Consider the following 23,866-nt stretch of genomic DNA (forward strand, 5'->3'; position numbering starts at 1 on the left):
GATGAGAAGAAAACTTGACTGGTGAGAATCTTTGCAATTTGGCATTATGTACGTAAACTTCACACTGTCTTGTTTTGAATAGAAAATAGTGTTTTATATTCAGGAAATAGGATTTCCTCCATGGAAAATAATGCATGTATAGCAAATGTACAGAAAAATGGTATTTCCTCCAGTTGGGAACTTAAAGTATACAAAATGATGTTTATATAAGGTTTATTTTCAACAGAAAAGAAGCTACTTTCTGTGCACAAATACAAACTTTGCAGAGAATAAGTTCTGCAGATACTCACAAAACTGCACAATTTTTAAAGATTTTCTTGAGACAAAGAGAACATTGTTAAGACTATTGTTTTTTTTTCTTTCAAGAAGCAAATTAGCAAAGAATTACATTGCAAGGCAGAACTCATAAATGATGCACCTGAAGAAAATTGACTTATAATCTCTGTCTCTGTTCTTGCCTGATAGTAGAGAGAGAAAAAGGACAAGCTCTCTAGCATCAGATATGTAGATCTTTTGGATACTTATTTAAATATTTGCAAGTGAAAGATGTAGCCTTGGTGGCAGTGGTGGTGGTAATCTTGGAGCTGTTTGTAATTATTAATATTCATTTCAGATTAACTTATACTTGATCTGTATATAAATGTTGGCTTTATGAAAATAGATGAATTTAAAATTATTTTTGTTCTAATGTTGAGGAAATTAGTTAAAAATAAAGAAAGAAGCTTGAGTTGATGATGAGAATATATTTTGAGAAATTGTTGTTCCTCATTTTGCACCTGTGCCATTTCATTTGTTATATAAACAAATATGGATGGAATGGACACAGGCCAAATCCACATGAGTTTAATTGCTAAATGTCTTTGCACATACTTGTTAAAAGACAGGGCATGTCTTTTGAGAGAAGGCTTTATTTCCAAAAGCTGTTTGACCAAGATAAATTCAATGTAATCATCAATTTGTCCACAAAGGACAGCAATGCAAGTTTCATCCAAAATCCCAGTCTTTTCAGTATCTCTTATGTTGTCTGCAGGGACTGTTACATAAAGGTGAGAATGTAGTCTATTCTTTATGGCTGCCTTTTAAGGGGGGAAAGCATCCTGGAGAAAGCCTATCAATGTTAGTTAAATGGGTTATATTTCATACATAGCCTTGCCAAAAAGGAGTATGTTTTCTAATGTTCATTTTCCAGTTGAACAGCTGGTATATTAAGATGGACTTACCACATTTTCATTACAGATTTCCCTCAGCTTCATAACTTTGAGATCCAAAGGGCCTGTAATTAAAATAAATATTTGCATTATAAACTGGAGCATTGTTACTCCAAAGGTTACATATAACAATTCTTGAAAATGTGAAGACTCTGTGGAATAGAGCATAGATTTCTGCGTTTCCAATATTTGTATGGGGAAATACAAAAAGAACATCATTTCCAGCTTAGTGGGAACTAAAAGCCTTACACTTTACATTCCACTGCACTTTTCTATTTTATTGTCTCTTGTATATTTGTCTATTATCATTTGTGTGGGATATCCTATCCATATGTTTGTTTAGAAACTAATACTGCATAATTCACTCCTGAAATTTCTCTGCAAATACTACAGTTGTTTAGATTCAAAGTGTGAGGTAGAAAAAGGGGACAGATGTAGTAGCTCTACCTTGTCACTGTTCCATTTCCTCTGTATTTTGAGGGTCGCTGAGTGTTTACAGGTTATGTTTCTTTAACAATAGAGGAGCTTCCTGAGATATAGAACTCTAGAAAAGCTAGGCTTCTTCATGTCTCTTGCATTCAGGGAACTCACAAAAGGAATGAAATTGTTTAACAGAGTACAGTGTGTAAAGCAGCAGCTAAAATGCTTAAGGCCAAACTACATGTGTGTGAAGATCTTGGAACTCACTTAACATTGTTTATCAGATCAAATCAGATAGATGTGACAATCAGGAGTACATATTACCCACTTCATTTGATATGCCAGCTATGCCTATTCCTAAAATTAGAATGCCTAAAGATAGTAGTGCATGTGCTGGTAACCCCAGGGTTGAACTATACATTGGGCAACCTCTATATCAAATTTGTAAAGTCCAATTAATTCAAAACATGGCAGCCAGATTGGTTACATGAATATGCCACCTATACTAAAATATCTCCACTGGTTGCTGATTTGTTTCCAGGTGAAGTACATTGAATTGTTGCTAACACTGTGAACCCTCCTGAGTCCCCTTCGGAGTTGAGAAGGATGGTATATAAATACCACAAATAAATAAATAAATAAATACATAAATAAATAAATACAAAGTGTGACCTTTAAAACCCTACATGGTCTGGGTTCAGGTTACCTACAGGATTGCCTTTTCTTGCATAATCCGGCCCATGACTTAGGTCCTCTGGGGGTCATTTACTCCAATCAGCCAGAACCCAACAAGCAACTGTCACCCAGAAGACCATCTCATTGGCCACCCACAGAGTGTGAAAAGACCTGCCAGCAGATATTTGACAGCTAAATGAGCTATTAAAATTTAAGACTACCCAATAAATTTTAATCTATGAACTTTAACTTTACATTTTATTTGTATTGGTATTCATCTTTGATTTGATTTTAATGGTATTATATTTTATATGTGTAGTTTAATTATGTTGTACCCCACTTTGAACAGTGAGAAGAGAAAGGTAGCAAGTAATAAAATTGTGTTGTTGTTGTTGTTGTTGTTAGATCCCATTTTGCCATTAATACAATGTATATTTTTTTCTTAAGTACTGTGCTATTTAAGTTCTGATTTAAGATTCTTTTATTAATGACTTCAGGGATTGAGAACATGTAATCCTCCAGATATTGACAGCAATTTCCATCATCCTCCACTACTGGAGACTATATTTCCAAGCTGCCTTCACTAAGGCAATTTGGAGATACAGTTCATCAGTGTCTAGGTGGGGGGCAAACATTCCCCAATTCTGTTGTATTGTTTTCAATTATGATGTGGAATGATTTTATTAGCTTTATTAGTGTGGCTTTGAGACCATCATCCATGTGTAGTTGCTATGTGCACATCAATCCTCAGTATACTATTCCCAACAACATGCAAGTAGTATTACAATTTCTGGTGCCTAGATGAAAATGTGAGAAGGTTACAACACTCATGGAAGCCAATAGCAATGACTGGGCAGAGATTAGTTTAAAGACAACCAGTGAATCTACTGTATCTCTGACAGCAGGTGGCTTTCATGTCAGTAGATCAGTAAATTTGCTCAGGTTATTAATATGACCTGTAAATGAGCTATTCATGGTGTTGAAACAATCCTTCAAAATGGGTTCAGCAGTTTGGCTAGTTTGGATGAATACCCAACCCTATTCCAGCTGCCCCTCGCTGAAACACCAGCCAATCTCTATATAAAAATATCTCAATAATCAAGTACTATCAAGCACAGGAACATAGGCTATGTATGCATACAAAATAATGAGTCAAAATTATTCGCAAAACCATCACTAGACACTTCTTTTATAATAGCTGGTATTTAAAATGAGATTATTACTCAATCAAGTGTATAGCTGTATTTTATTTTAAGCCAAACTCCAGAACTTCCTATTCAAAGAAAATATTTCAAATCCTCTTTTTGTGTTTTGTGCTTTAAGCTTAAGTCTAATGAATAAAGGTCAGTGAATTTCCTATTCTGCTCCATCTACATTGCTGTGCAGCCTGCCATATATGCCAAAGAAAGCATGCTGCTGTAGCTTTGGTATTTTCTAAGGTGTACTCTAGGCCCTTGAGGACGAAAACCATTCTGAATATATATATATATATATATATATATATATATATATATATATACATTATTAATCAAGTAGTTAACATCATTTGTGAGTCATAGATAATAAACACAGAGAAACTGAACATTCTTTAAAAACATTTTCACTAATTTTAAGCTGTGACTATCATTAGTAGTGTTTAAGCTATCAGCATTACATTGATTCACTTTAAAGTATTACTACTGCCAGTGGGGGAAAACTACTTGTAAAATTATAACATAAATATTTGAATGATAGCTATCATTACACAGGTCCTGCATTTGAAATGTCTGATAAATACAGAACTAAAAAAGGAGGAAAGGGGAAACAGATGGGAATTGCATGTATGTAAAATACCTTGTGTGTATTTATATGTACTTTCAGGTCATCTGTTCAAATAGGGTTTTGCCAGTTCCTTCCTCTGAAATATTGCCTTCAACCCCTGTTTTACATTGGTGGTCTCCCATCTGAAAACTAGCCGTGGTTGCTGCTTAGTTTCCAAAAACAAATGAGATCTGGGGTCCTTAGAGTATTTTAGTAACTATTGGGATATAAAACCTGCAGGCTGGAGAGTTATGAGCAGTATCAGTCCATATTCATATTACTAGGCACACACTGATCCTCATTTTCTGTGCAGAATATCATGGTGGTTATATAGGAGTAGAGGAACTGTCTGTAGCTTCATTGTCCTGGACAAATAATGTGGACACAATCTCTCCTGAATGTTCCCTCTCATGGAGTTCAGAGAAGGCAACTACAGCAGAAAACTCAGAACAGGAAAACTCAGATCGAACACAGACTAACATTTGTCTGAGGGCCTACTTTGAGCTAATGTGGACAGAAACAATTTTCTCTGCCTCCAGTGTATCTATTTCCTTAGCAAGCTATTACAGCTGTTTTGAGTGGTCTGGGTTCTCTTATTTGTTGGCGAGTAAGGTAGAATCTCGACCACTAACTATTATGTGCTGGTCAAATAAAATTCCCTGGATCCATTCAAGTTGGAAGCTATAATAAACACAGATCCAGTTGGTGAAATTTCCCCCTTCTAGTTCAGTGCACAGGAGGTTTTTCAACAGAGGTCAATGATCTGGAAGGGAATCTTAAAATCTGACTCTTGCTGTTAGAAGGATAGAAGGAGGAGGAGGAAATGGACCAGGACATGGTGATTGCTGATAGTTTAAAATTTGGCTGGCACTGTTGGAAGGTCAGGAGATTGAGGGGAGAAGGGGACAAAGTGTTGAGCTAGTTAAGGAGTGACAAGCCCACAAATAATGGTCAACTATTTGAAATATTGGTGGTGCTACAATTATGTATACAGTTAAACAAGATTATTTATTCTTATCTGGATAAAATATGAGAGCAATCTTATTATAATTTTTATCATGTATTTGAGCTTGAATTTGAAAAAAGCAGGTGTTGACTGCAGATGATATGTGTGTATATATATATCTGTACCTTCAAGCCACCTGTTGACTTATGGAATCCTTTGAATTTCATATAGTTTTCTTAGACAGGGTGATTTTCCCAGTTTCTGAACATAAATGATAGCGCATTAATTGCATCATATTTTGTTGCTTTATAATATTAGTATCTAAGCAAAATCATCTGTGCAAACCCCAAATAATACTGTTAAGATCATAGTAGAAGGTTGATGTGCATTGGGGGGAATCTTAAGAAATGCTATGGAAAGATATACATTAAACACTACACTGATTATTGCTATTAACAACGGGACTCCTGGGACTCTTTGCCCATAATAGATTCCAGTCCTGTTGTATGCCTGAAATATGAAAACATTATCAATGAGTTACAGAATCTGGTAATAATAATGCTTCAACATCATAATAAATAGCCAAAACTCTCCCTTTCTTTCTTTATTTTGATTCACTTTTAATATATTGAATGTATTGTATTGCTTACATTATAGTAGCAGATTAGAAACATCTGCTCATTTGCCACCAGTCTGCAAGCAAGGGAACGTCTAACTCATTTTCATCCAGGCCATCCTGCTTCAAGGCTTGGGTAAGAACACTATAATCTAGCTGTTGAATGTTGATGCAGGTCCAGGTTTATACTCAGGAGCCTTCAAATGGAAACATCACCTTCTTGCCAAGGATTTGAACAGTGATAAACTCCATTTGCTTTCTCTCCCCTCCTCCCCTCTTCTTTTTCTCGCTACTCTAGCTCCATCCCCTATTACAATAATTAGAAAAGACCGGACATCTCGGAACAGTGTCTCTCTGTCTTGGCAAGAACCAGAGCATCCTAATGGGATCATCTTGGACTATGAAGTCAAGTACTATGAAAAGGTGGGAAGGTACAGCAAAGGGGTCAGGGAGGGGACTTTCATTAAGAAATAGTACAGTAAGAAGCTGAAAAGAAGTGGACATGCAATTTGCTTCTGGGTTCCTTTCCAAATACTTTTAAATAAGCCCAGCTGTTGAAATGCTAAACAACTTACATGGAAGATCAGTTATTCAAGTTTAGCTGCCATTTAAACTAATAATTGTCTCATTTTACTACAAAACCTGCTACTTTGAATCCTTTAGAGATATGTGCTGCTAATCACCTCCACTGAAATTTGACATTAAATTAGGATAAATAGGTTACAAAATCAGAATCCCCTTGCCTTATCCAAAGGACACATTTATGTGTTCATATTGTCACATTTGAAGCTTATTTGCAAGAAAGAAAGATTAAGTTCACCAATATTCTTGTGCTACATCCAAGCATCCTGTCCTGACAAAGGGCATTACACCATAGTTCTTAAGCCATTTTAAAAAAACATCATAACCATGTGAGACTTACAGAAATATGTGCATTATGTGCACTCTACATATACTGAATAGAAAAGTCTTAAGAAAATCAGTAGCCATGTGTGATTAAATGTTAATAATAATAATAATAATAATAATAATAATATACTTTATTTATATTTTCCTCTATTTCCTCAAGGGGACTCTGGGCAGATTACAGAACATATATACGTCAAACATTTAATGCCACTATACAATTGACAGGGACAGACAATACATAAACAGTGTTACAATGCTCTAAGTTATTGGAAGCCCTTTCGAAACACAAGGGACTTCAAGCATGTTTAGTCAAGTCCAGTAACACTTTCTCCTTGCAACCTTCCATTTAACCATGGGGAAGATTGGAGGTGACGTGGATGGCATGCACATTCTCATGTCTTGTCCATTATTATGATTTTCTTTATTGGCCAAATAAGGCTATTGTGTGATGTTCTTCCTATGGATAATATACATGGAATGTACACTTATCTTAAGAAAATAAGTGAAACTATTCTTATCCTTAATGCATTAGTTTACAGCCAAACTTCTTCTAACTGCTCTGATGTAAACTAATGCATGATACCAAACTGAACACTGAATCAAAACATTCAAGGCAGCCCAAAGTCAGAGTTGTATATCTTCATTATAAATCTTACACTCAGCTTTCATGGTGCAAGAGGCTAGGAAAATTATATACTGTAAATTCAGTATACCTTTCAACATTTAGGCTACCAACCAATATTTACTATGAGGTACTGTAAGTCCCTTTAGATATTGTTGGGCCTATTTCTGAGAAAATGTTCATGGGACTGTAGTTTCTGTAGTTTTCATTTCATTAATGAATGAAAACTATAGAAGCTGAACTAGAAAATAGGTTCACATGAGCTCTGTCAACAACTGTGAGTATTTGAATTTCCTATAGCTACCATCCGGGACTTTTCTAACTTCTGGGGAAGGAAAACAGCTGTTGTTTTAGGAAGTTGGAAATCAGGTCATTCAGCAAAGGCCAGCTCTACAGAAATGCTATACAGTACCCCTGAGCCCATAAGGACTACTTAAGACCTAATACTTTCAGATCACTGGTGAAACTAAGCAATTTTCCTAGAAATTAGGGTTTAACTTTTAAAGCAGTATAAGTCAAGGCACAGTAAAAAGATACTGCCAAGTTTTTTTACATTAATAATTTACCTTCAGGTGTGTTTTAGGCAGCAAAAGTCATGAAAAGATGAGAACCAATCTCATGTGAGGTATCCGTGACTTAGATCTCCAGTACGTTTTTTTCTTCATTAAGAGTAGCATCAGAGGGTTGTAACCTTTCTCCCTTTGCATATCCTATTCATAATTGGTATTTCATTGGCGTCTGTACTTAAATGATTTCCAGATATTGCATACAGGACATTTTGATTCTACCATTGCCTTTTCTTTAGCAGCCACAAGATCTGGATGTTTCCTGGTTTACAAAATAGGATAAAATATTCAGAATCATGTCAGTGAAAATAAAGGGAGAAGGTGCTAAGAAAATTTATACAGTAAAGTCTCACTTATCCAACCTTCACTCATCCAACGTTCTGTATTATCCAATGCAGTCTGCCTCCTGCCCGTATCCACCAATGTTTCAATACATTGCAATGTTTTGGTGCTAAATTTGTAAATACAGTAATTACTACATAACATTACAGTGTATTGAACTGCTTTTCTGTCCATTTGTTGTAAAACATATTGTTTTGATGCTTAATTTGTAAAATCAAAATGTAATTTGATGTTTAACAGGCCTTTCCTTAATTCCTCCTTATTATCCAACATTTTGTCTTATCCAACACTCTGCTGGCCCGTTTATGCTGGATAAGCAAGACTCTATTTTAATTGGTTTTCTCTTTCCCCATAAGTTGTTCAGGAAGCAAAACTCTGAGGGAGGTTTCTCCTTTCTGAAATATCTCATATAGCAAAGGTCAGGATATAGGATGGAAGAGGAACAAAACATTCATATGTCCTCATGTTTTGATCATAGGATGAGACAGGTGATGAATCCTGCTCTCTCTCTCTCTCTCTCTCTCTCATTCTCTCACTCTCTCTGCTATCTGATCCTTTCGGTGTCTCCAAGGAAGTCAGATAGAGAGATTTATATGACTATATTTACACATCTTAATATCAAAATTCATTTCCAAGAAAGGGCATCTCTGATTACATCAAATGTAGAATCCCTTTCACCATTCTGGGAAAGGAAGATAACAACCATGTGTGAATGCAATTAGCTTCCACTCTCTATACTATTTATCCACCCAGGATAACATAAAGAAAACTCTGGTGTAAATGAAAATAAAAATGATGTGCTGTTCCTATTAGGTTTGAATGCTTTGGTTTTTAATGTGGCAATTTTCTTTTCTAAAGCAGGAACAAGAAACAAGTTACACCATTCTGAGAGCGAAAAGCACTAACGTTACCATCAGTGGTCTCAAACCAGACACAATGTATGTTTTCCAAATCAGAGCCCGAACTGCTGCAGGATATGGGACCAACAGCCGCAAATTTGAGTTTGAAACAAGCCCAGACTGTAAGTATTTTTTTTAAAAAAAACACATACCATGATTTTGAATGTTTTCCTGCACAATTTCAAAATTATATGGCTGACCAGCTTTATTTCCTCTACTACAGCAAATGTGATTCAGTATTTATGATCCGACTTTCCAGCTAACGTACCTATAAATTTTTGTATTTTGTCATTATTTAAAACATGCTATGAAATGTATACTATAAAATGGTACAGGTGGTATTCCTACTTTCTCCTACCACATCTTATTTATGTTGTCAGAATTAAATGAACCCTAAGATGCCTAGATGGCAGGTCTTGCCAGAATATAAATTTAAAAGATCTGCAGTGTCATAATATTGTGAGCTGACCCTATTGACTCTAAAACTTCTGAACTCCAGAACTGCAGTATAATTTTCCCTGCTTCCAAGTTTACAGAATGGTGCATTGCTTTCATTAACTCTAAATATAGTGGTTTTTCCCAAGTCAACACTAGAGTGGATTCATCAGAAATGGGAAAATAGCTTTGCATGCAAATTGAAGCCAAAGGAAATGATGTTGCTGTTCAATGCCCATTTTGTATAACCTAGATTGCTTCTGTGCTAGAGCCAGAGGCACTGTTTTTTCTCAGTCTACCGATGGTAGAATTAAAATGAAAGTTCCACTAGAGAATATAAATACACACACATACACAATAGCAATGTAATTTTCAGCCCCATGTGAGAGCAAAAATAGCAGTGCTTTTTCGTTGTAGTTGTTTTTTCATGCAAGGAAATCATTACCTCCCCAAATTTTATATGATATTTAATATAGTCAGTATGAGAGTGAAAGTTAGAGTGGAGGTGGAGGGAAGGAGGCCGTCCCTGTGGCCAAAATCCTTGAAAGTTGTTTGCTTAGAAGAAAGTCCATTCACCTAAAATTAATTGTTTCCTTCTTCAGCTCTTAACCTTTTGTTGCTTTTTCTTCATCCAGCAAAACTTAACAGATACACTATTACTTTCTAACTGTACTTTCTAACAGTCTAACTGTACTTTAAGTACTTCTGGTGAATATAGGGAGATTTATTACTTACTGTTTTCTTTGTTTCCTGTTTCATTGGGAAAGTAGATCCAGGTTGTACTAGTCTGCACTAAGCCATGCCAACATGATCTTAGAAAATGCAATTAAGCTGCTGTTCAAACTCTTTGAACATCTATCACTCTTTCTTACCCTAACAGGGTAATGGTGAAGTTAAATAAAGAAAAATACAAAGTATACCAGTTGTAAACTCCTTGAAGGAAAGTTTTGAATAAAGTATTTAATTCAGTAGGACCTCTTATCCATTGATTTGATCTTTATGCTTTCACGCACACATGTTCCAAAATCCAACCACCCCTTCCCAGAAGTGTTTTTGGGCCTCTCTAGATCTTTTGTTGTGATTCTGTGTTATGCTTTCAGCCTAAGTGTAGTCAAAATATTAGATTTCCTATTATCCTTGATTTCAGGTATCCAATGTGGGGTTTGTGCATGTGTGTCTTGGAATGTATTCATTCACGGATATGGGGGTCATACTGTATATGCGAATTCTGATAAGTATCTCGTAGTATACTAGACTTTTTCTGAACAAATACCATTTCTTGCAGAAAAGCTCTAGAGACAACAATTATAACCTCACACGCTCAATGTGTAAAATAAATTTTGAGGAAGGGAGGAGGAAATATTATGTGGTTATAATATTGCTTATGCCACTGATATGGCTGTGTTGACATTATCCTTACAAACTCCTCATAAAGCATTGGTGCCTTAAATGTAAGAAGAATTTGTGTTTGTACAATATAACATTTCAACAATAAATAGAGAAATATATCTGCAATCAAAGCAATCTTGCACTTGACATGTATGAGATGTGAGATATTTGAAATTCCTGCTCTTTTTTGGGAGGTAGCCAATGAAATTATTTAACAAAATACTGTTAATGTTGTCTTCGGTGTTGGGTTATATTTTATGTAACATTAAATATGGCATTATATATGGGTAAATATAGGAGGAAAATATTTGTATATCTATTCTTAACTAGAGCAGACCATGCATAATTCTTTATTATCTTAATATGGTTTTAGAATAGATTGGTCACTTTGCAATCATGAATTGGATGTGTGTTTTGTTTTTGTTTTTTAAAAAAATGTTAGCATATGAAGCTGGCATAGTTGTTGCAAAGGTTTGAAACTATAAACATAAACAGGGCAAGATTAAGCATATATAAAATCAGAATTTTAAAACTAAGTATCCATGATAATTGTTATATCCACCAAACACCAATAAATCTCTTTTGTATCAATAGCATTGCTTCCTTTTGACCATCCTTGATGGTGCTTTGGTGTGAAAGCTCTGAATAAAGCTGCAAATCATGACATAGTTTAATATAGAATACTTCATTTCTGTATCTTAAAAAGTCTGTAATTTAATTTTAATTTATTGGAAAAATCAGCAGAAGCAGCACAGTTTGAGTCTAAAGATTTCTTTTGCATGTATTAAAACAGTATTTTCAGCAACATAGAGCTTTTCCCTCCTTGTGTTCTGCTGACTTTCCAAGGAGGAAAAGCCAGGTTAGTGTTGGAAACTGTGAGGGATTATACTGTATTTTTCAGATAGTAATGCCTTGACAAGGCAGAAGCTGAACAACAACCAGTTCCAAGCTAAAACACATAGCCTTACCCACACCTAACTGCACAAACACCAGTCTAGCAGAGAAAAGAAAACAGGCTTAGCATTCTTTGTACAATATATAAAACCATATTTACTTACAAAAACATATGCATAATTGAACACATGAGGAGAGATAGAAAGAAGATAACATTTTCAGGTTTGAGTGACACAGGAAGGGAGTGGATGTGTGACAAAATCTCAAAGAAACAGGAAGCCCCTATAAATAATATTGTACACAAGCATCTTAAGAGTAACATATGACCTAGCAATTTGTGAGTGTAAGCATGCAAATGTTAATCTAAATTCAGTCTAACAGTAAACTCTGGTATATGAATGGACAATACCAAATCGAACTCAATACTTCCCTTTTCCATGGCTACTCTACCTGTTAAACAAATACATAGGAATGTTTCCTATGTAATCTAAATACCTTGAAGCAGGCATCCTCAAACTGTAACCCTCCAGCTATTTTGATATCCAACTCCCAGAATTCCTGACCATTGAACAAGCTGGCTAGGGCTTCTGGCAATGGGAGGCCAAAACAGCTGGGGGACCGCAGTTTGAGAATGCCTGTCTTAATTGTACCAGATGACAGCTGATCTTGGAATTTAAGCAGGGTCAACCCTAGTACTTGTATGGGAGACTACCAATGAACATCAGGCCCTATAAGCTATATTTAGAGGAAAGAACTAGCCAAACTACCTCTGAAGGCCCTTCCAGACAGGCCCTATATCCCAGGATCTAATCCCAGGTTTTCTGTTTATCCCAGATTATTTGGCAGTGAGGACTCATATAATCCAGTTTAAAGCAGAAAACCTGCAATCACATCCTGGGATACAGGACCTCTCTGAAAGGGCTTTGAGTAATCTTTGCCTAAGAAAACCCTCAGGAATCCATGGAGATGCCATAAATTGACAAGTGACTTGAGCACATACACACAATCCTCTTATTATTTACAAACTGCAACAAGACATCATTCTTAAGAGTAAAGTGATACTGTAATGGCTTGCCCTTATCCATTGCATTCATTTGTCTGTATTGATATACTGAATGTGCTTTGCTTTGTTTCACTCATACTTCTTTCCTTTTCATTTCCAGCTTTCTCCATCTCCAGTGAGAATAGCCAGGTTGTCATGATTGCTGTTTCAGCTGCAGTAGCAATTATTCTGCTAACAATTGTCGTTTATATTCTGATTGGGAGGTTAGTTCATCATATGTTTTATGCATCTATTTCCATTGCTTCAGTGCTTACTTAGTGTCACCAAGATTTGGGAGTGGCAATATGTAAGGATTTTGTTCAGTCTGCATTTTGAAGCAAAACAGACCTGATACAAACTTTTCTAATAATGTGTGGATAGGCAATACAGCTTCAGATTTTACTGTTCAGTCATCACTGATTTTTTTTGTATTTTTATTTCTCATTCACACAAGCTCCCATAAAAACAAAACAACGTATGTAGACTTTAAGATAAAATGGATTTGGAAATCTTTACAGTAGAACCCCCATATTTTCAGGGAATGCATTCCTGAACTTCAAATGAAGCCACAGATAATAATGAATCCTATTATTAATTTCAATGGAATAAATGGTGGAGGTACTGAGAAGAGGGTATAGTCTTTAAGGGAAGCTCTATTTGAATAAATGTAAACATAGATAAATCAGATCTGCAAATATACGAGTGTACTGTATTTGACAACATATTTTGAAATATCTACTTTTGTGAAAAATGTATTCAGAAAGATGTATTTAAATATGATTATTTTGCTCAGCCTTCTATTTTTTAAAAATCACAGATTAGTAGACAGAAATGAGAAGGAGTAAATATGTGAGAAATTGATACAGACTGGAGATTGACTGATCCCTCACTTGCTAATGGCTGGGTTTCATCTTCTGCTCACCCCCAAGAGCAGGAAGTCATGGCAGAACTACACATAGTAATGAGGCTGCTAACAATAGTAACACAAGCCCTCCAGAACTTGTTAAAAAGAGCTATAAACACATTCTCAGGCAACTGTAAAACTAAACTGGAAGGGTCAAAAATCAACATATAGTCTCATTAGCCAATTTCCTCAAATTCCCTCAGAACATATTGCAGCCTGTAGGGTTCAGAGAACATAAACGGTACTAAAATTTCCAACAGGTACTTAATTGTTCAGGGAAAACATTTCATTCTGTTTTTATGTGCAAGCAGTGCATAAAAAGTTGGATTTCTGATGTTTTTGCCTTTTATTACTTGTAGGTTCTGTGGACACAGTAAATCAAAACATGGAGTTGATGAGAAGAGACTCTACTTTGGTAATGGACATTGTAAGTTACACAAATTTATACTAAGATATTTTTTTAAAAAAAATCATTAATCAAATGTCTCTGTCATTGTAAATAAGGTTGCGTTATGATACAAGAAATGAGCTCAAGCTCTTTGTTGCAAAAAGAAATACTACTGCCTCACACCATCTTTGTCTTCAATTTTGTGTTCTCATCTTTAGTACCACACATGGAAAAGAACATAGGATGTATTTCATTTCAGCTACATGTGAGATTGGTAAATTATAACATGCTAAACAAGAAATTTAAACGTATGCTTTTTCAAATCATGCAAAGTTTCAAGGTAACACTAATATTTCTAACTCTCACTTAATTGTGTTTAATTAGAGCTAGGTTCCACTATTTTCATTGGGATTAGTATCTTGTAAGTATATTCAAGATTACACATTTATAGCATAATGTTACCTCAAAGTTATGAAATTGTTTTAAATAAGACACAATCATATGTATGTTAAACACAGATCTCAGAGATCTCCTAACAGATCTCAGTTTGTCAGCAGAACTGCTCTGCTTGCTAATATATGTTGGTAGAAGAATAAAAAACAATCTATAGCCTAGACACATAGCAATAATGCTGGAACAAAAATAGCATAATTTTAATCATAATTTTAGCATAGGATAATCTGAAGTATCGCCTAATACTTTTAGGCTAGGAGGTCACAAAATTTAGCTTGTCTAGTGTAGCCACTAGCCAGTTAGGATTTCTGTATTATGAACTCATCATACAGGGCTAGATTCCTGGCAAACATTGTTTTAGCCCCAGTCACCCACAGAACTCCCATCAAACGATGTGCTGGCTCCATGGATGTAGAGGGGAGGAACCAGCATGCTGCCACCACCACCCTGGCAACACAGGATGCTTCCCATGTTGTCCAATCTATGGTGGGAAGCCGCTCCATGCTTCTTCCCATGTGATTGCCCTTCCAGTGAGAGAGGTGATGCAAGGCATGGGGTGCCAGATTCCTCATGCCTTGTGGCGAAGCGGATCACCACCTCCTTCTGCCACTGGGCATCTGATGAAGTAGCTGGTTTCATTAGATAAGAGCACTGGCAAGTTAAGATATCTCCATAATATTTTATTTGTTTTTACATGTACAAGCAAATCATATTGGGAGCAAATCAATTAAAACAACTTGACATTTAATTCTTTAGATGAAAATACTGGAGTAGGCATAAAAATGAGACAGACTGATAAAGATATTTTGTATATGATCATCTAAATAACTTGTAGCTAAGGGTGCTTTTGCCTTAGAACAGCCGCGGGAATCACATGGCCCTCCAAATATTGTACTGCAACTCAGCATTTCTCAACATGAGCTACACTTGCTGGGAAATGCTGGTCAACACAATCAGGAAATGCTGGTCAACACAATTGCTGCATGAGTCACTCATCACCATCAGAAGATCCTTATGGTCACTTGGCAGTGACCTTTTTTCACTGATACTGTCCACTGTACTTCTTTGCATAGTATACCACTTTTCCAAATGTATTTATTTATTCATTTTGGCTTTATTTATCACCCACCTTTTAGGGAATCTCAACAATATTTTTAAAACATAAGTACAAATAAAGGCACAAAGTTATTTCATTAAAACAGATTTAAAGAAATTATTTTAGTCTTGTTAAGAAAAGAAAGTAGGATATACATTATTTTAATGATATTAGTCAAGTTGGCTAAACAAAGACTGTCACACTTTGAATGTATCATGAGGTGATGTGACTTATTGGAAAACACAGTAATACTCATTAAAGTGAAGGACAATAGAAAAATAGGAAAACCACACTACAAGTGGATTGATAAAATGAAGTAAGCCATGGTCTTGAGTTTGCAAGGCCTAAGCAGGATGACTGATGCCTTGGGCTCTCATTCATAGGGTAACCATAAATTGAACTCAGTTTCACAATAAACAACATATGATATTACAAGTCAGTTGAATTGAAAGCAATGTAAAAGCATATCAGTGTACAGCACCCACCTATATATTTGCAATGAAACAGTTGTCAAAAGCCCACCTAAATAAAATAGACCTTTCAAGGTACCAGGAGGACAACAAGGAGGAAGTAATTCGAGTTTTCCTTGGAATAAAATTCCACTGCATTTGCATGTAAACCTTCAGAAGCAGCTTTTCATGTGGATGCTGGGATGAGTTTGGGAATGTAAAAGGGAAGGGAGCATCAATAAGAACATCCCAACATCTGTGCATGAAAGAAGTTTCCACTAATGTAAAACTAATATTGGATACAACCTTACAGCTATTTGTCAAAACTGCATTCCAGGTTTCTAGTTGTTATAAATGTTGTTTTCATTTCATGACAGGTGTTTGAGAGTCAAGAAAAATATGTCCTTCAGAATAAATCATCCACTAATAAGCCTGATCTGAACTGTTCTCAGTCAACTTGGGAACAGTTTCTCAAAATAGGACTGCCCGCTGAGCATGCCCTTGTTTTCTGGTATCATAGAAGGCCAAGCAATGCTTCTCACTAACAAGTCTCAACAGCTGGTCCCTGTGCTGTGACCCCTTACCGTGCAACAACAAATGATGCATTATAGTACAAGACTGTTTTCTTATGTGGAAAAAAATGAATTTCATTGAGTCCAGCAAAGGACATTTTTGGCAGCCTACCTATCCCCTGTGGTGAGCAATATAAAAACATGGTGATCAAGTCACATTTCTAATCTTGACTCTCGTAACTTGAGGACCAATCTGCATGCATGAAATACATGCCCGTGAATATTGCTGCATGCCAGCATCCATTCTTGAACAGATGATAACACTATTAAGCTCACTTTTGTCCAAACAGGTGCCCTCTCCCTGAAATGGAGATGAGAACTGCTTTAATGTTTGGCATCTATTCAGTATTTCACATGTAATGCTGCATCCTAATCCTATACACTACACAAGGCCAGTCCTATCAATACACAAAGTGATGCAATTGACTCAGACTACAAATTTGGGGGTGTCACAGAAGGTCATAGAATCAAAGAATTGGAAGAGACCTCATGGGCCATCCAGTCCAACCCCCTGCCAAGAAGCAGGAATAACACATTTATTTATCAAGTTTGTATTGAAGGAAGGTGGGAAAATTGATGATGTGGGTAGATGTTGTAATTTTCTGTCTCATGTTCTTAAATGCTTGCCTTGTTTGTGGACATCCCTCTACTAGGATGTGAACTGGGTGTCATATGCTGCTGTGCCTCTGGGTTTTTCATTTAGGTGGAGTTAATGTGGTCTAATCAGATACCACACTGAAGAAATGTAAAGGCTAGTTTGAAGAATTTGTGAGGAGAGAGAGAAAACACTGAGCTGAGCAGTATTTCCATCAGTTCTTGCCACTCAGTCTAAAAAATAGATTGCTTGATACAACATATTTCACCATATTCCCTTTCTAATGCCCTTTATTCTAGACATCACTGCTTGAAATGTGGAACAGGAAACATGCCTTCAACCCTGATTGACTGTTTGTGGTTTGGTTTTCTATATCTCTCATGAGGAGGATGAGCCCCCCCCACCTTTGCTTTATACCAAATACCACCAATAGCACACACATGGGGCACAGTCTGTTGTTTTCTTCCATCTGTCATGGAGGAGAAGCTCATGCCATGTCAATCTGGATAAATGTGGGCACCCTGCCCCAGAATGTTCTGGAACTCAGAGGCTGGTGTGAAATGCTTGAGATAAATATAGCCGCCATACATTCCCATTGTTTTGAATCATAAGAAAGATTGCTTATGAGCTTTATTTATGCTATTTGAAAGTCATATTAGAGTTAACATCAGCAGTCCCTTATATGCAGCTTTCACAGACCACTGAAATTGAGACCTCTGCTTAATTACAATTCTATTGGGGCAACTGAAATACCCCCCCCCCCCCCCCCACACACACACACACACACCCCTCTGCAGCCTTTTCCCTTTGGAATGTGCCTGCACTTTCTTTATTGCAAGGGTACAAGCTGTGATATGAAGCTACTTAAGACCATTCACCAACGGTTAACACACTGGACTTAGCTATCCACTGAGGAAATATGTGCCCCCCTTCACAAGGTCTTCATTATTCAAATTTAATTAGGTTATAAAACAGAAACAGCCATATTAAAAGTGTCATGGATAAATAACAGGTCAAAAATGTTCTCTCAGCTCCTATACACTGTAATGTCACAGTCACTATTTCTGAATTAGTCACAGTAGTTACATTTCTGTGGATTTGGCCAGTTGTTTTCTGCTCTTGTGTTCTACAATAATGCTCTGACTATAATATCAAACAATTTCAGATCTCCTCTGGAAAAAAATGTGATCATTTACTGAATGTATAGTTAAAACTTCCAATAATATTTCCCAAATATTTTAACTTTTTTAAGTTGAATTCTCTTTCCATTACTTATAAATATTAAATACTCTGTCCCTGTAGCAACAGATTGGTGACTGAACAATTCTTGATTTACACATGAAGTTAATTTTGTGCCAAGAAGGAAAAACATGTCTATTAAAAGAGGTTTCCTCAAATATCCATGGAAATCAAAGTCTAATATCAGATGCCATTGTTAGACTATTAGGTGCCAAAAGAAACCAACTCTGAACACAGTCAGAGATTGTTCCTTTATTATTATTATATCTGCTCCTGAAGTAACACCTGGCATTTGAAACAGGTGAAGTGATTCCTGGTGCAATGTAAATCATCTGCTTTACCTTGTTTTAAAAAGTTCTTTTTTTCCTTTTAAAAAGATGATTGAACACATATACCTACATTCTGTCCTGCTTTAGGATTTAACAGGACATATCCCAGAGCTATCCATAACTACAAGGCGTAGAGCTTTTTCGATCTATGCTCCAATTCTGTGGAACTCATTGCCTCCTTTTGTTAGAGCAATGTCGGAGTTGCAACCTTTTATAAAAGCGCTCAAGACTTGGCTGTTTGGTTGTGCATTTAAGTAATCAGATCTAATTTGCCAAATAGTCACTGTTGAATGTTTTTATGTTGAATGTTTTTATATTGTGAAATGCTATTTTAAATTGTAAGTTGCTTGGAGCACCTTGGTGGAGAGCGACTAATTAAGAAATAAAGTGAAGTGAACTGAAGTGAAGACTTCGAGTCCAACCTGTTTTTGAGACTGCACTTCCTTCTATGAACCAATATAGGCTTTAAGCTCCACCATGGAGCCCCCCCTCTCAGTCCCACCTCAGTCTCAAGTGTGGTTGATGGGGATGGGAGAGAGCTGGTGACGCCCCAGCTTTGGAATCCCTTCTGAGGGAGATTACGCTAGCCCTCACCCTCCAAACCTTCCTCACACAATTAAAAACCTTTTCCTACAAGCTTTTGACCATGTTTAGACTTTCTAATAATATATATGAGGACCTTTAGATTTTTTTTATTAGCAGTTTCTACTTCTGAGATCAAATACTGTTGTTTTATCTACAACAATTGTTGTATTTTATTGTTTTTTTACTAGGGGTACTGTGAATTTATGATGTTGTGTTGATTATTTATTGTCTACTCGTATGTTTTGTTTTGCACTTGTATTTTGCATGTCAAACCTTGAGTGTTTTGTGAGCTGACCTGGGTCCCTCTGGGAGATTGTAATGGGCTATAAATAAAAGATTATTATTATTTGAAACACAACAAGATTAGTACACAGCAAACAAAATCACTATGCTGGTTTTATCACACATCAAACACTTATTATCCACATTATTGATTTAACAGCTAACATTTAAGGCAGGGTTGGGGAACCTTCAAGTCTCTTTATATTTTTGTCCATAGTGCAATTGTCTCCACACAACATAGCCAATGGTAAAGGATAGTAAAGGCCCAGTGATCTTTCAGCCCTGTTTTTTGTCTGTTGTTTTTGTAGCTACTACTGGTCATTCAAGACCAGTAGGTTTCCCCTAAATCACCACCAAAGTAGTATAAACCCGAATACTTGGCCTTCATCTGGACTAAGTTGGTGAAGCACAAGTAGCAGTAAACACTGCATGCAAGGGGCTCCTGGGTGTGCAGCAGTGGGATAAAATAACTCCTTGTACTTCTAGGACTACAATAAACTTTCTCTACTTCAGCCTGTAGCAGCTGGTTTATTTCACTGTTGATTCTGGATTTCTGGAGAAAAGGCCTTAGCTGTGAACGGTTCCCTGCAGCCTTATTTCAAATCCTATAATATCACTTCAAAGAAGCAGAAATACATTTTACCTCCTCAGACCATCTCTGTTTGCCCACATCTGGCCGAAACCTTTCTACTCCTTTACTACCCGTAGGGCGATTCATGATAGAGAAATGGAAATGGAAATGGAAATAATGATGCTTGCACAGAAGGAGCTGTAAAGTGGTGTAGCTTTACACATGCACATGTGTTTATTATCTGCTGGTCATGACAGTCTACTTACTATATAGATTGTTAGTAGTTACTGTGAACAGATTGTTCTCTTCACAATCTCTAATCAGCTGATAATGCATAACCTTTGGGGACAAAAAAGAAGAAAAATTCAGGAGTAAAAGTACTGACTCTACAAAGGCTTTAAATTGGTATTTTCTTTTCTTTTCAATTTGTTTTATTAACAAAGGGCAGGAGGGTGTCTGGACCATGTAGCCCAACATGAATCACAGGGAACATTTATGAGATCTTAAACCTATAGCAGTACACTATTCTTATGTGTGCATGTTTTAACTACTGCTCTTGTTTGTTTTATTGTGACATATTTCTTAACCAATCAGAGTCCAATAGAAAACACGGTCAGCACCAACATATTACAGGGGGCAAACACACATTCTCTCTGTTCTTGGTAGCATGCTGAAAAGATGTTTCCTAGAAGTTAAGAAATACTTTCTTGTTGTTTCATTAAATACTTCGTTAATCAAATTTAGACCTATGGTTTAATAAACTCTCGCAAATCTTGAATAGAAAAGCTAGGGGAAGAATGATTTTTTTTGCTGAGTCAGAACAAAGGTTCATTTTAGAATGGATGAGAACCTTATTACAAGTTGTTTTGATAAAAAAGATACCAGAATATGAAAATGTCTTCATATTTAGGATGGAAAGAACATGAGGGTTTTAAAAATTAAGAGAAAGAAAAAATGAGAATTCATCTGTCTAGCTCCAGAGCGTTGAGTTTTAAACCTTTAAATATCTGATTGGGAATCTTTTGTGTTCAGCCATATTAGATTTGAATAAGGTGTGAACATTTTTAAAAGATATTTCTGGTCTATTACATATAAAATATGTTATTTTCTATTTGGGGAAGAGTACTGAATGTATTTCCAATGCAGTTAAAAAAATGCTTGATAAATTTACAGATTTCTTGTTCCTTTTTCTGGACAGAACTTGAAATGTGAAAACATTCAAATGCTAGACAAAAACTGATAGATTTTCCCATCCCTTATTCATTTAATTTAGCAACTTGTTTCAAACATTAATTGTCAAAAATAAGATGCTAACAATTTTTTCCCCATAAAAATGGGGTGTGAATCACGTGTTCTGGGGACTTCAGCAATCCACCTTTAGATTGCAGATACACTCTTTCCATACACTCTTTCACATTTAAAAAAAATGTTAAACCAGGTATTTTCTTCTGTCCCCTTCTGTATTTATTGGCAGGTAATGCCAGGCCAGGAGGACACTGGAATAGAAAATTGGCTCCTAGACACACCACAGTCGACCAACCCTTGTCTACTTTAGCTAAATATTCACACCAAGAATTTAATAAATTTAGGAACACTATTGAGATGTACTCTACTATGTTGCATTCAAGTGGCTAGGTCAGGAGCATTCCAAGTATTGAGACCAAGATACAGACTCTAATAGTGTTACAAGGGACAGTCATTCAACCCAATATATCAATACCAATCACACTTGTGCATGAGACTAACAAGATATATATTTCCTACCATGTCATTTAAGGAGGGAAAAATCAAGTCTAACAAGGGAGGAGATATGTATGTATGTTCCAACAGAGGCTGGATGGCCACTTGTCAGGGATGATTTGAATTCAATTTTCCTGCTTCTTGACAGGCGGTTGGACTGGATGGCCCATGAGGTCTCTTCCAACTCTAAGTGTGGTTGATACTTGATGTATTATGTTCAGTGACTGTCCCTTGTGATACTGGTCTTGAAGGTACAACTTGTTTTGATAGCCAGTAGTTAACATGGAGCCCAGTAACAATGATGGTGTCACATATGGTAAGACCTGTCTGGATCATGTGGATTCTGTCTCTCCATGGGTTTGGGACAGTATGTATGGCTTCCTCTAGGCTCTGGATTTACTGGCCTGTATTGACTCACCCTCAGAAACAGAAAACCAGTTCCAAAAGATTTCTCAGTTTTCTAAAACAGTTTTAATGGTTATAGGAAACTAGATGAGTGAGAAAAAAACCACTCCTTTTTTGTTTCTAGTGGCAAAGTTTAGAGTCCAGCAGAAATATACTGTCAATTCCTAGCTTTAGTTCCTTATGATCCACTTTTGCTATCATTCATTCACCATTCTTGTTTACTGAAGTTAAATTTCTCTTTCTGGGTTTCTTTTTAAACAGTAAAACTCCCTGGCCTTAGAACATATGTGGATCCACATACATATGAAGATCCCAGTCAAGCTGTCCATGAATTTGCCAAAGAACTCGATTCTTCCAGCATAGCCATTGATAAAGTTGTTGGAGCAGGTAAGGATATTTATAATATTTTCTCCCACTAGAGTAATTATACGTGTTCTACCAGCTCAGTGAACCTGCACTTTAAGATGCAGGCACTATTCTGATTTTTCAGGTCAAGTCCCAGTTATTCTTCTGTTTCCTTATTTTTCAGCTGGTTTTAAAACATTCCAATTTCTCACTCTTCTTCCCATTTCCCACCTTTATCTTGAGCTTACTTCATTCGTTGCAAACTGTATTTGAAGTGCAAAAGTAGTTTGCACTCAACTCACTAAGGAAGGCAAGAGAAGAGTTGAAATCTTGCTCTTTCCAGTAAGAGCAAGTAAAAGCATACTGGAAGCTGTAACATCTCCTAGCTTAGTTCTTGTGGGTTTTTTCGGGCTATATGGCCATGTTCTAGAGGCATTTTTCCTGACGTTTCGCCTGCATCTATGGCAAGCATCCTCAGAGGTGAGGTCTGTTGGAACTGGAAAAAAGGGTTTATATATCTGTGGAATGACCAGGGTGAGACAAAGGACTTTTGTCAGTTGGGCTAGGTGTGAATATTTTAACTGACCACCTTGATTAGCATACAATGGGCTGACTGTGCCTGGAGCAAACTCTTCTTGAAAGGTAATTAGCTGTCCCTGCCTGTTTCCTCTCTGCTGTTTTTGCTGTTGTAATTTTAGAATTTTTTAATACTGGTAGCCAGATCTTGTTCATTTTCATGGTTTCCTCCTTTCTGTTGAAATTGTCCACATGTTTGTGCATTTCAATGGCTTCTCTGTGTAGCCTGACATGGTTGTGAGAGTGGTCCAGCATTTTTGTGTTCTCAAATAAAATGCTGTGTCCAGGTTGGTTCATCAGGTGCTCTGCTATGGCTGATTTCTCTGGTTGGAGTAGTTTGCAGTGCCTTTCATGTTCCTTAATGCGTGTCTGGGCACTGCGTTTGGTGGTCCCTATGTAGACTTGTCCACAGCTGCATGGTACACAGTAGACTCCTGCAGAGGTGTGAGGATCCCTCTTGTCCTTTGCTGAATGTAGCATTTGTTGGATTTTCTTAGTAGGTCTGTAGGTGATTCGTATGTTGTGTTTCCTCATCAGCTTCCCTATGCAGTCAGTGGTTCCCTTGATGTATGGC

At 36.5% G+C, this 23,866-nt stretch overlaps 1 protein-coding gene across 2 annotated transcripts in view; it reads left to right on the forward strand.

The window, feature by feature from the left end:
* The window catches only part of LOC132771984 (ephrin type-A receptor 3), a 262,038-nt gene that overhangs the window by 191,149 nt on the left and 47,023 nt on the right, over positions 1-23,866 (forward strand). The window contains exons 6-10 of one of the 2 annotated variants that reach the window (XM_060770622.2): positions 5,964-6,088; positions 8,963-9,125; positions 12,885-12,987; positions 14,027-14,094; positions 22,633-22,758. In XM_060770622.2, the coding sequence (XP_060626605.2) occupies positions 5,964-6,088; positions 8,963-9,125; positions 12,885-12,987; positions 14,027-14,094; positions 22,633-22,758 (585 nt within the window). The remainder of the gene's footprint in view (positions 1-5,963; positions 6,089-8,962; positions 9,126-12,884; positions 12,988-14,026; positions 14,095-22,632; positions 22,759-23,866) is intronic. The other variant, XM_060770623.2, reaches the window with a different exon arrangement.

Source organism: Anolis sagrei, chromosome 3, assembly GCF_037176765.1.
Source record: "Anolis sagrei isolate rAnoSag1 chromosome 3, rAnoSag1.mat, whole genome shotgun sequence".
Taxonomy (NCBI): Eukaryota; Metazoa; Chordata; class Lepidosauria; order Squamata; family Dactyloidae; genus Anolis; species Anolis sagrei.